The 13,631-nt window shown below is 36.4% G+C and overlaps 1 protein-coding gene across 3 annotated transcripts in view; it reads right to left on the bottom strand.

Annotated features, from left to right (window-relative positions):
* The window catches only part of LOC136031703 (disks large homolog 5-like), a 157,601-nt gene that overhangs the window by 6,810 nt on the left and 137,160 nt on the right, over positions 1–13,631 (bottom strand). For all 3 annotated transcript variants that reach the window (XM_065711398.1, XM_065711400.1, XM_065711399.1), the window contains exons 22-24: positions 11,915–12,162; positions 4,584–4,810; positions 1,542–1,761 (exon numbers count right to left, since the gene is read on the bottom strand). In XM_065711398.1, the coding sequence (XP_065567470.1) occupies positions 1,542–1,761; positions 4,584–4,810; positions 11,915–12,162 (695 nt within the window). The remainder of the gene's footprint in view (positions 1–1,541; positions 1,762–4,583; positions 4,811–11,914; positions 12,163–13,631) is intronic.

Raw genomic sequence — 13,631 nt, 5'->3', positions numbered from 1 at the left:
CAAAAAGACAACTACACCTTCAAAGGAAAGCTACACCTCCTTAAGGTGTTGGGTGCCCTGTGTTATTATTTTTTGCTGATTTTTCACCCACATTTATTTTTCTTCAAATTTTATGCCTGCTACAACCAAAAACTACACAACTAAATACAAAGGTACATGAGTTATTAGAAAGTAATTTAAAAAATTTGACAAAACAAACAGTAAAAGAGAAAAAACGAGAAAAGGAGAGAAAATCTAATAGGAACATCTATAAAAAAATTTCTGTAGAAGAAAAATAGAAAAAAGGAAATTTATGCTTCCTTATAGGAGGCATTCTATACAAAAGACCCTTTGCAAACTTTTAAAATTTTGACTGAAATCGCGAATTGTTCGAAACCCTTCTCCCACTTTTCCAAAGATTCTGATGGCGACCAAATTCTTTATCATCTTCTGAAGGAAAATATCATCATATTTTACCCCTTCAAGTGCGGTACGCTGCCAGTAAATACTTTTCAATTAATGATATTTATTTATTCATTTTTCATTTATTTTTCAACAAATGAAAAATGATGCAGTCTATAATTGAAAAAAAAAATCTGCTCAAAAAGTAAATTCAAAACTAACCAGACTCTATGTGGAATAGAGGATGCCCCCGCATCAAAAGGTTGCAGTCAAAATTGACGTTTCTGATCTCTTGAAAATGTCAGAGGTGGTGACATATTAGGCCAACCCTGATAGTCTTTTTTTCATTCTCACATTAAATTATGATCACATAATCATGTAATCGAATTGTAGTTAAATAATAGAATTGCATTAAATATAGTATAGCTGACGTATTTGCAATTCATTATATTTATTATTATTGATATTATTAAATTAATTTAAGGAATGTTATTGAAGTTTTAGAGACAATCTACTACTACTACCACTACTAACTGCTCCCTACAGCACCAAACCGCATGGAGTCAACACAGCTATGGACACTCCTCCTGCATCCCAATTTATCCTTAGATTCCCTCTTTATCCCCTCTCAATAAGTTCCAATTTTCAAAATCATTTCTTACAACTTCTTCACACCTATTTCGGGGCCAATCTGCTTTTTGTTTGGCCTTAGATGGATGGCCGAAATGGTCAATCTTTGTTATGGCCTCTCTTGCACCCAAGGCAAAAGTTTGATTAGCCCCCCCTCCTGTCTCCCAAAAATTTTGAGGCTAAATTTCAACAAATTTTCATTTATTAATACAATTATTTTCAACATATAAATTAATTAATAATATTTCATAGTTATTTTTCAAATTTAATTATTTTCTAATTTATTTTTATTAATCAATAAATTGTTAATTACTTTCATTTATTTTAATAAGAACAAAATTTCAAAAATTACAAAATGATTATAGCCATTACATTATTTATTTGAAATTTTACGCCCATAGAATTTCTGCGCCTGGGGAAAGTGCCTCCTTTATCCCTCCCCTAAAACTGCCTCTTGTGAAACGTGTCCTAGGTATCTAGAAAGGAAGAGAAATGTGGAAATCATCCAGAAATTTACAAAGAAAACTTACCAGATATAAAGTGCCTATATTCAACCTCCAGTTTAGAGGCATGATCATACATTTCTTTAGCAGCTTTACCAGATAATTTTTCAGCAGGTAAACGTCCGTCCTTGACTTCTCTAATCTGCTTTACAGATTTGAACTTGATGAAAATGACAATTGGGAAGATTCGGCATTGATGAAGCTTCTCAACACAGTAAAGGGGCACGTCTAATACGCAGTGACGATTCTACAATTAAAATTTGCATGTAATTAAATATAGATGCATTTAAATTGCCATAGTCAAGACCTATCCAGGAGGGTAGGGGTTTTACCCGCCCCCCCACCTCCCCGAATTATTTGTCCGAATTATGAAACATAATAAAAATGCACAAAAACAAAATTTTGATATTTTCAATTTTTTTGTAAACCAACCAATTTTTTTTTGTAGCCCCGCAAAAAAAACCTGGATACGGCCTTGGACATAATCCAATTATTTAATGAAATTGTAGCTCAACTCTACTAAATGGTAAATTTCACTTAAATATAGTTAAATCTAATAAAAGAATAAAAATAAAAAAGTTATCTCTCTTTTACTTTGCCAAAAATCGCATTTTTTTGGTATTTTCATCGGAAAAACACAGGAAAAACAAAATTTTCCCTCCCATAGATTTAAAAAAATACACGTTGCCCCCAGCCATTTCCCCAAAAAGGATCGTGATAAAAAAAAATATATAAAAAAGAAGTTCTCTCTTTTGCTTTACCAAAAATTGAATTTTTTGGTATTTTCATCGAAAAAACAAAATTTCCCCTCCCATAGATTTTGAAAAATACATTTTATGTATTTCCCCATTTCCCCAGAAAAGAATCGTGATAAAAAAATTATCTAAAAAAAAGTTATCTCTCTTTCCTTTACCAAAAGAATGGACCAAAAATAAGACTACTTTTCAAATATAAGGTCTATTTTTCAAAAATAGACCAAAAATAGGTCCATTTTTAAAAATAGGTCTTTATAAATCCCCTTTCGCCAAAACGACAATAATTTGCATATGCTGTATTGCTTAAGTAGGGTAAAAAGTAGCGGTCAAATTTCAATTTTAAGTTAAATTGAGTGCTCATAAATTTTGACAGCAACACTATGTTTTGGATGAGATTACAGAAATTTCACTTGCAGATTCCAAATGTGTATTATTTCCAATTTATTCAAACTTAAATTATTGTGGTAAATGAGTACTGTATAACCCCTATATAGAGGGTCAGTTTACTACATCATCTATTTAAAAAATATAAACTTAAATTGATTGCTCATCATTTTCGATAGAAACATCAGTTTTTAATCAGTGGCAAAGATTCGTGATTTTTTTTTTCTGGGGAAAGGGGGAGAGGGCAAAATGTATTTTTCAAAATCTATGGGAGGGGAAAAATTTGTTTCTCCTGGATTTTTCTGATGAAAATACCAAAATTCTTTTTTGAAATCTAGAAGGGAGGAGGGGGGGGGGGGGGAATGCAACTAGGGGGGGAAACAATTTATTTAAAATATATACATTTGAATTGAGTTTTGCAAATTCTAAGTGAATTGAATTTTCGTAAACTTTGAATGGAGCGTCAACTTCAGATAAAACAAAATAATTTTTTCTGGCAAAAACAAATTTTCTAAAACAAGAGCAAAAGGCAAAAACAGTTTTTTCTAAAACAAAATAATTTTTTCTGGCAGATTCCAAATATGCAACATTGCAGGATTGAGGAAGGTAGGGGCTCTCCAATTCAGATTTGATATCCACCTTCCACAAATAATGAACCATAACACGCTCCTTCCCAAAATCAATGAGCCTTTACACTAAAATTTAACTGAAAATTTTTCTAATCTCATGGTTGTAACGGTAGCTTTAGCCTAATAAAGAGCTAAAAGTAATTGAATTTAGAGAATTCAGATTCTAAAAAAAAAAATATTGTGAGACAAGTTTCATTGGCGTATTCGATTGAGAAAGGTAACAACCAACGCCTTAGGTAGTATCCACATAATTTTGTACGAGATGAACAATTTAAATACTTTTGACAAAGGTATACAAAAAAATGGAGGGATGTTGGAAAAAAATTAAGGAGGAATAAAAAGATAAAGGAATAAAGGAAACGGAGAGATACAAATTTGACAATTGGATTTTCAACACGAACCCTATTCCACATTTCAAACTGAAACACGAAACGAAACACGATTCCATCACATGATTCCACGATTCCAAACATGACTCTAGAAACACGAACTGGTTTCCAGATTTAAAACTGGAGAGCTGTCGAACATCGTTACCCCTCAAAAGTATTCCTGCATTTGGTAAATAGATTAAGTGCTTTACTGAAAACACAAAAGACATGTAAAATCCGTATATACTTATAAATTCGATCTTATCTACTTCAGATGAATGATTCTAGAAACTAGGGTGTAAAAAAAAGAAAAAAGTATTGAAGCATAGATTTTACTCCCAGCAAACTTTAATATGTTTGATTGCCGTAGTTGTTCCCTTTTCTGGAAAAATCATATAAATTATAATTCCTTGCTTGACATTCCATATTTCAGTAAAGCAATATAGGAAAAATTTACTTCAAAATGTGCAAAACTTACGCGACTATACAATCGCTTTTCGGATTAAAGATAAGCAGTTGAGCTAAGTGAACTAAAATTTCAAGGATTTTCAAAATCTTACATCTGAGCTGATTCTTGAAAATTTTATTCACATGGCTCTGTTACTGTTTTTCAAAATACCAAAATAATGGTTCACCCGGAAACGACTGTTTACCGTCAAAGTAATGAAATTTTTATCGAAACCTCCCTAGCTCACCGATTCAGGAGTATCTCACACAGCTTTTTTCTTAAGATTTATTAACAGCTCATCTCCTAGCCTTACCTAACTAAAAGCAATATCTCCAAACTCACCGATTCAGCAAAGTAATGAAATTTTTTATCGAAACCTCCCTAGCTCACCGATTAAGGAGTATCTCACACAGCTTTTCTCTTAAGATTTATTAACAGCTTATCTCCTAACCTTACCTAACTAAAAGCGATATCTCTAAACTCACCGATTCAGCAATATCTCTAACAGCTTGAACAGAAGTGCATTCAAAGTGGGAGCCTCTTCTTCGACAATTCAAGTAGATTAGGTCATTCATGGCTTTCTCGACGAATGATGCAGATGCTCTTACAATTTCCGGTAAACATCGGACGTATTCAGTGGGCTGGTCCGTCAGTTTATCTAAGACATATTCAGACAGTGGACCAATGAGCATTATTGGTCGTGGGCGCTGGTCTAAGAAATATAAAAGAAAATATATATAATATGATGAAAATAAATAAAAATATAAGAAATATAAAATATAAGAAATATAAAATGTTGATTTTAACTACATTTGTGGCATTTTTTTTTGTGATTTTTCTTTCATTTTACATTTAAATGTGATAAATATGGCCTTGTCATACCTCCTGATTTTATACCTCTTTTGGGGTTTATGCTGCCATATGGGGGAGCTAGGAGCCATACCACTGAAATTTAGGAATTTTACTAATTTCTCACCTTAATTCGTTGTCCATATAACTCTCCTATTTTTTTCTTTCTTTCTTTTTTGTTTCACATACTTTCAAGAGCTGGCTGTTCTTGGTAGCATAAACAAAAAGAAAAAAAAAACAACTTAAACTAACATTTAAATATAGAAATGAAAAATAAAGAGAAATTAGAATAGCAATAAAAAATGAAAAATTACAAAAGAAAATGTGAAAAAGCATAAGCAACATCAAGAGCGCAAATAGATATCCACATCAGCTAAAACTCCGGATGGGACGGGAGGGGGGAAGGAGTCACAAGTCGCAAACAGCCATATTTCAAGGACAAAACATAGGAGTGACATAAGCAGACGTAGAAAAAGCGAGTCAACGCCCTGAACCCCAGGGAGGGTACCAAATCCAGATCTACCACTGTGTAGCGTTTCGTCAGTGATACTTCATTCCGTGTTTTTATAATCAGTTCCTAAAACTCATTTTCAAAACCCTTTATATCCTCTCTTAATTCTTGCGCAGTTACTTTTTTGCCCCCCCCACCTTATAATAAAATTTGAAAAAAGACATCAGAACTAAAAGAAAGTCACTTCTTTCATCAATTTCTATTCTTAGCCTTTTTACAGTCAACTAGAGCGATTTTCAGGTTATGTCACCATTGTAACTCCATTTTGTTTTTTGGTCTACCTCTGAATTGGTTCTAGGTTGCAAGCACTTGCACGTTTTTATTTATTCACCCTCCCCCCAAAAAAAGAATAAACAAATCATTACATACGTGCCTTCTTTTCCTCCCCCCCCCCATACCTATCTAAATACTGATTGAAATCAAGCCCCTAAAAACTATAAAAAAGGAAGAAGGTAAAATTCAGGGACTGGTACTAATATTTTTTATTAATTTTTCAGTCTTCCTCTTTATCCATCATTTCCAATTGTTATTCTTGGCCATTATTGAGCGCTAACCTAGTTTGTTCAGAGTAAAAGTTCATTTTTTATTTTTTGAGTGAATATAACTAGGCAAAAACAGGATCCTAATTTCGCTTTAACAGCCGGACTTCCGTCGCGTGGTGAACTGAATATCTTCATACGATGAAATTTCGATTCGCTTCCGTTTCATAGCATGGTTGTAAAAAAAATTTTTCTGACCGAAAAAAATTTATAGGCTCTGACAAAACTGTGATTTCGATTTAAAAACCGGATCCTCTGAGTGACGAAACAAATTTCTTCATAAGGAAAATAAGTGGCTCACTTCTGCAAAGCAATAATTTCGTGAGGTTAATTTTTTCAGTCGGAAAAAACTTCTAGGCTCAAACAGGAGCTAAACTTTGGTTCAATATTCGGATACCCTGTTGCACGATGAAATAAATATCTTCATATGAATGAATTTCCGGTTCGCTTCTGATTCGGAACACATTTTCAAAATTTATTTTCCTGGCAGGAAAATTTCTAGCCTCTTACCTCAAGCTTCTTCATATGGACGAATATTCCGTTCGCTTCTTTTTCGAAACACAGTTATAAAAATCAAATATCGAATATACATTTTTCCTTCAAAATAAATAAAAGCTCTCCTGTTTGATGGATATACAACAGATTGCATAAACCAATATAATGTAGTTTGGTTCTTTGCTGTTAATGGGATAAATCTTCTGCATTACTTTGAGGTTATTTTCATATTGATTTTTACATTCTAAAGATAGATTTTTAGCTAAGGAGGATTTGAGAGGCCTTCTCCAATTCCTAGTATAGGTCCTTTTTCTCTGGGTATTTTTATCAGCGCCTTTTATCTCATATTGACTAGCTCGCCATCTACATCGCCAATTTCATATAGCACCATCTTTGTTGCTCTTCACATAGCACTGGTCTATAGTTGCCAAGTATTTGTTTTTCCCAAAAAGTACACTGAGTCGTTTATCTCTTACTTTCGGAAAAACCTGTGCAGAAAAGAGCGATAACGAACACGAAGGGCCGTATTGGTACCGGCTGGATATCCATCCTTAAACTACTGGGGATAGGTGATTCGGGTATTTGCACTTCCCACAGGTCCAAAATCCCCCCCCCTCCCAAGTTCTAAAAACCCCGTGACGAGTTGACATCTGTCGGCTTCTTGATAAGACCGTGAACCATGGCAAATAACTGCCCTAAATGCAAAACAACGTTACAAGAAATCAGGGTGGAATAAAGTACAGAGAGTGCTGCAGCTGGTTTCACTTTTATTGTGCCTCAGTAACGTCCAACAAAGATACAATGGAAAAATTGAAGGGGAAGTGGCTCTGTCAGAAATGCAAATCTAAATCTGGCACCCCCAAAAGCACTCCAATACAAAACAAATCTGCTTTAACACCAGCTAATGGACGTTCGGTCACTCATCCACCAGGAACTCCGATCCCAGTATTCACAGGCTTGGGTTCTTCTCAGTCAACTACCACTTCCCAGCAAAGTAAAACTGGCGACTGCTCGTACTGTCTCAAAATGGCAGAACATTGCTCCTCATTGCAGTGCTTTTTCTGCTCAGAATGGGAGCACGCTGGATGCAGATCATTGCACGCAGATTTATTCCTAGCGATTAAGCAACTTGACAGCAACTCACAATTGTTTAAGTACGAGTGTACAAGCTGATCGAAAAGGAATGTATCAAAACTACTCCTCAGACTACGAGATTCCGTGGCAGACCAAGGTCCCACAATGGCACCAAGGCCAAATGGACAACTAAATCAAAGCAGGGCTCTGATCCAGGAGCCGGCCATCGATATGCTAATTCTTGCAGAAAGAGAAAGGAACCAACGCGATGAGGAACGTTCCAACTTTGTTGTTGCAGGGCTGCCAGAAAATGATGGCTGTACGGACACCGAAAAAGTTGTTAAGCTTTGTGAGGACCACGACCTTGGAGCTCGCTTGGCCGACACTGAAATCCTGGAAACAGTTCGTATAGGTAAAGCTCCCCTTGGAGGAAAACCGAAACTACTGCTGGTCAAACTAAAACGCAAAGGCCCATATAGCCTTAAAAAGCGCCAACAAATAGTGAAGGGAGCTCCAGCACTCAGGACATCCAGCGATGATGAAATACGAACAAAAATATACATTAGCCCTGATTTGACACGCATGCAGATTCAGAAACGAGCGGAATTCAGAAAAAACAAAGACGAAAGAGCAGTACAGTCTTCTGGTGGGAGCCATTGCTCCCAAACCGCGTAATGCGAATGTGAGACAATAGCCGAACCGCCAAAAGAGATAAACTTACTAATTTTCAACGCACACAGTGTGGTTGGAAAGTTCGGCGAGCTTCAATCATTCCTCTACGAAAACTCTCAATACGATGTAATCTGCATTTCTGAAACTTGGTTACATGAAAAAATACTATCAACTAGATTTGGAATACCAGAATTTGAAGTTTTTAGGAAGGATAACACGGCAAAACCACAGGGAAGTAGTGTGGCGATACTTTCAAGGGAAAACTTACACATATACGAGCACAGTAGTTTCTATAATAACACAATAGACGCCATAGCCTGTGTTATGCCAACTTCTAACGATGGTTCTCGCCTGGCAATTGTAGCAGTGTACGGGTCAACAGCAACTTATAAGAAGCCGAGAGAGGGACTGACAGCAGATCGTGAATTTTCTGCCTACCTGGAGAAGATCTGTAACAAATTTAAATCCGTAGTAATATGCAGAGACCTAAACATACCTGAAATGGATTGGAAAAATCATTCCTTCAGGAATGAGAAGCCAGAATTCAAAAGATCAACTAATACACTATCTTGACCTCGCTAGCGAGTTGAACCTAGCGCAGAGTGTCCTCGAGCCTACGCGTCAAACCAATACTTTGGAAGTTGTATTCAACACGCCCATGGTAGACCTGCTCGTTACAAAAACAGTCGTTAACCCCGTTACAAGCGACCACGAACATGCTGTCCACTGCCAAGTCCGTGCTGAACAACTCAAAATTCGTACAAAGGATGATGGACCCGCTTTTAAATTAAACTTCCATAAAACAGACATAACAAAACTCAAAATAATACTACAGCATACCGATTGGGACAACCTTGCGCACAACCTACCAATTGCCAAAGCCTGGGAAGTTTTCTATGGCATACTTCATCGAGCCGTCACTCAAACCCCACTATTCAGAAACAACAAACACATTGGCAAAAGGATATTCCTTCCCAAGCACATAAGAAAGCTCATCAGGGACCGGAAGAAGTCATATAGGGATTACAAAGAATCTGGAAGCATAAGTAGACTCACCAAGCTTCAAAAACTCAGCTCAAAATGTAGAAAAGCTATCAGAAACTACAACAAAGACTGCGAACAGGAAGAATTCCAGAAAATAAGAACAAAAAGCGATTTCTACAACCTGCGCAAACGCAAGCTAGGTGAGCAATATAAACTACCAACACTAATAGATCGAAGTGATGTGGTCCATAGCACTAGCCTAGATAAAGCGAATGCTCTTGTAAAATTCTTCGCCAGCACGTTCACTGTTGACGATGGCTATTTACCTCAACTCCAAGACTCACACCCAGGAAGCGAGCTCCACAGCATAGGCTTCACGCCAGGAAGTGTTCTAAGAGCAATGAAGGGTATGAAAGCGTCAAAAGCACTCAATCCTGATGGCATCCCGTCCTTTATCCTGAAAGAAGTGAGAGACTATGTGAACCTCTGGCAATACTTTTCCAAATCTCGTTTCGAGAAATGCAAGTTTCCTACTTCCTGGAAGCTATCCCATGTAACACCTATTTTCAAAGGAAAAGGGAAACGGAGTGACCCGAAGAATTATCGCCCGATCAGCCTTACTTCACCTTTCCTGAAAATCATGGAAAGGGTCATAGTGGAAAAGTTAAACTCGCACCTCGAATTGGACAACCTCATCTCAGATCATCAGCATGGCTTCCGTAAGAATCGTTCTACTGTTTCCCAACTAGTAGTGATACACGAATACATCCAGTCTACCCTGGACCGTGGGATTCCAATAGATATTATCCTAATTGATCTACTTAAGGCCTTCGACCGAATATCCTTGCGAAAACTCATCCACTGCCTAGAAGTTCATGGAGTCAAGAAACAGCTAAAAGATTGGCTCTCAGCATACACGAATGATAGAAAAATAGCAGTCAAGGTTGCAGAAACACTATCCACATGGACAGATGCAACCAGTGGCGTCCCACAAGGTAGTTTTCTCGGCCCAGTCTTATTCGTCATGTACATAGACATTTGCATAAATTCCATTTCCCAAACCGACTTCGGCCTGTTTGCAGATGATACGAAGCTCCTGGGAGAAGCTAGTGCATCATCACAAAGCCAAAGCGACTTGGACACCCTGAGAGAGAAGCTCGAAGAATGGCAACTTTCACCAAATGTGGCAAAATGCTCTGTCGTCCATCTTGGCCGCCAAAATCCGAAGTACTCATACAAAATGAAAGGTATCGACCTGACAAAATCTACCTGTGAAAAGGACCTAGGTGTAATTCTGAGCTTGGACCTCAAACCAGAAAAGCATATCGGCCTGGTTGTGCGTAAAGCATCAAATACTCTCTGGCTACTCACTCACTCCCTACGATACCTTGACATTCACTCAAAGATCTCAGCATACACAAGCTACGTCAGGCCACAGCTTGAATACGCCACTGTCATCTGGTCGCCATATCTCAAAAAGGATATTGACAGAATAGAACGAGTCCAGAAACGCTTTGTAAAAGGACTTCAAGGATTCAGAAACCTTCCGTATGACGAAGCTCTAAGAAGGCTCACTCTCCATAAACTTGAGACAAGAAGAACGATCTTAGACTTAAAAACCCTCTTCAAGATAGTTCATGAGAATTTTGGGAACGTAAAAGACAAGCTTGTTCAAATAACTCCCCAAAGCAACACAAGATCGCACAGTCTGCAATTGGAGCCTATGAAGATGAAGATTGCAAGATCTAATTCTTACCATCATTCGTTCATACCCCGGGTCATCAGGATCTGGAACAAACTACCATTCCCAGTCGAAAAGATTAAATCACTGGAAGCCTTCTCCAATAGCCTAAACATAAACATACCATATCTCGAGACTTTCAACGTAGGACGACTTTAAATGGCAATCGTGCCGCAGTCGATCCGCTCTTCGCCCTGCCATAACATTTTTCTTTTAAAAAGGTGTCAATTATGTGGAAATTTTGTATTGAGAGGCGTGAGAGATAAAATTATTTATTTATTTATTTACCCTAATATTTCAAACAAAAGAACTTCAGACATTAAGATACAGGTGTTAATTTAAACCTGCAACGTGTTTTTTTGGAAAAGATGGAGAGGGAGGGTGCTAGGATAAAATTTACTTATAGTTTGAAATAGAAGAATTTATAATTCAAGTTAATTTTAATCTACTCAACGTTTGTTTAGATGTTAATCTAAATCCGTCCCATTTTACATCTAACATTTGTGTTTGAAGTATAGTCTAAATTACTATTTTATATATAACTTTAGAGTCAAGGCCACATCCAGGGGGATAGGGGTAGGGTATTTGACCCTCCTCCCCGAAATGTTTGTCCGACTCGTAAATCGTAACAAAAATGAATATAAACCGATTTTTGATACGTTTTCTATTTATTTTTTTTTGTAAACCACCCTCCCCCCTAAAAAAATCCTGGGTACAACTCTGTTTACAGTGGGCCTATATACTTTTTTTTGGCATATAAGTCAATTTACGGGTTAGACATTCGTGTACTGGCGTTAATTCAATGTTTTTTCCATCTTAAGAAAAAACAAGACACACAGAAAAAACTGTATGTCCCAAATACACATATATAGGTGAATAGGAATTCAAATCAGAATCATGGTTTATGGGCAAGCATGATATCGAGAAGAAAAGCTTATGAAAATGACTTACAATCAAGTCTCTCGACTCGCACGTATGAGAAAATAGGACTTGAGTCTTCATGTATTGATAAGGTATTGCTTTCAGAGTAATTACTACTACCCATATCTGAAAAGCTGGCTAATTCTTTGGAGTCTCGGGATGAACTTCTATGAAGTTTATTTCGTCGCCGAAAGAAGCTTCGCCTAGCTGAGGTTATCGATCCTCGGCCAGAATCAAGGTCACCCAAACTCTTCCTGATCAACAATTCCTCTTCCACCCTAAAATAAAAAAAAAACAATTTAAAAGTGGAAAAACAAAAACTTATTTAAAAGAAAACAAAACCAAAGAAAAATAAATAAAATAAAATAAAATTCTTGATGGACACAACTCCTTTCTCAATTATGCCAAATTCTCAACATCAAATCGACAGGTTGTATATCCTTTTAATCTTTTTTGTTGATAAAATAAAGAGAAAAAAACAAAGGTAAAATAAAAATTATAGAACCAACAAGGAGCCAATGCCCATAACTAAAAAGATACATTTTCTTAATGGATAATACTATTTTATTTTATCAATTTGTTTAGATTTTCAAGGTCTTAGTAGCATTACAAAGGAAAGAACTAGGTGCAAGCATAATCGACAAACGCAATCCTTAACTAGCACCCCCCTCCCCCGCAAAGAATGATGATAATTCATTAATAAATAATGAAAAACACAGAGAAGGTAGTAGGCTACCGGTGATTTGTAGCCCACCGGTAAAAGGTAGGTAAAAGGTATATTGCCTCATATTTTATTTCACAAATTTAAGGATTTTTTTCTTAAATTAGGAACATGTATTTGATTTAGAGACTTGAAGGCAAGCATACTGACGAAATCTAAAGAGGAAAACTTTTCAATGGCTAATAAAATTTCTTAAAGCTTGATATATAAGAAAAAGTTTATAAGGTGACATTTTTTTGTCCATCCAAGGTCTTAATGTTCCTTTTTCTAATTTAGACTTTCTTTTTATTTTGACTAAAGTTCCTCTTTTCTTTTAACTTTTTTTATTTTTTTTTGCGTTAAAGCCCTAAATCTTCTGAAATCTCGAGGTCAAACTGATTTCATCCAGGAGTTGTATTATACATATGATTAGCCTATTGTTTAAGCTTCCTCCCACCGAATCCTAAGAAAGGTGCCTGCCCACAGGAGCCAAAGATTGAGGCTTAAGGGGGCAAGAAAGTCCCAGATAGAAGGCGGAATTTTACCATAGCCTAGTTTTTAGTTGATAAACAGTTAACAAGTGAAAATTCAACACAGTCGGTAAAACTCATTCAATCTCCCTCAAATATTTTGACTAGTAACACCTTTATTGGCAGGGGAATGGAGGGAAGAGGACGGTACAGAACATTCTTCCATAGGGAAATATTGAAGCATATTAGAAATTCACACTTTTTTATTATCCTTGTCTAGTTGTCATAGATCTGGTCTGGCCCAGAGATGCAGTTTTTTTTGAGAGTCTAAATCGACAAAAGTACAAATCGACTGTCATTTTCACTTGATCTGTGAAAATTTGACCTATCTTTGCCCCCCCCCCGAAAGGATTTTTATAAAATTACGCCCCTACCCTCAGTTTACATTTTTTCTGGAGCTAAGGAAAGATTTGCTCCTATCAAAACGCATTAAAGTCTTGATATATTTATCTTTGATACTTTCCAGGTAAATTGGTTTTTGGTATTTGGATTGAAAATGCCTATTTTATGGGTTAAT

Source organism: Artemia franciscana, chromosome 10 (assembly GCF_032884065.1).
Source record: "Artemia franciscana chromosome 10, ASM3288406v1, whole genome shotgun sequence".
Classification (NCBI taxonomy): Eukaryota; Metazoa; Arthropoda; class Branchiopoda; order Anostraca; family Artemiidae; genus Artemia; species Artemia franciscana.
This window is presented reverse-complemented; position numbering and strand designations above follow the sequence as displayed.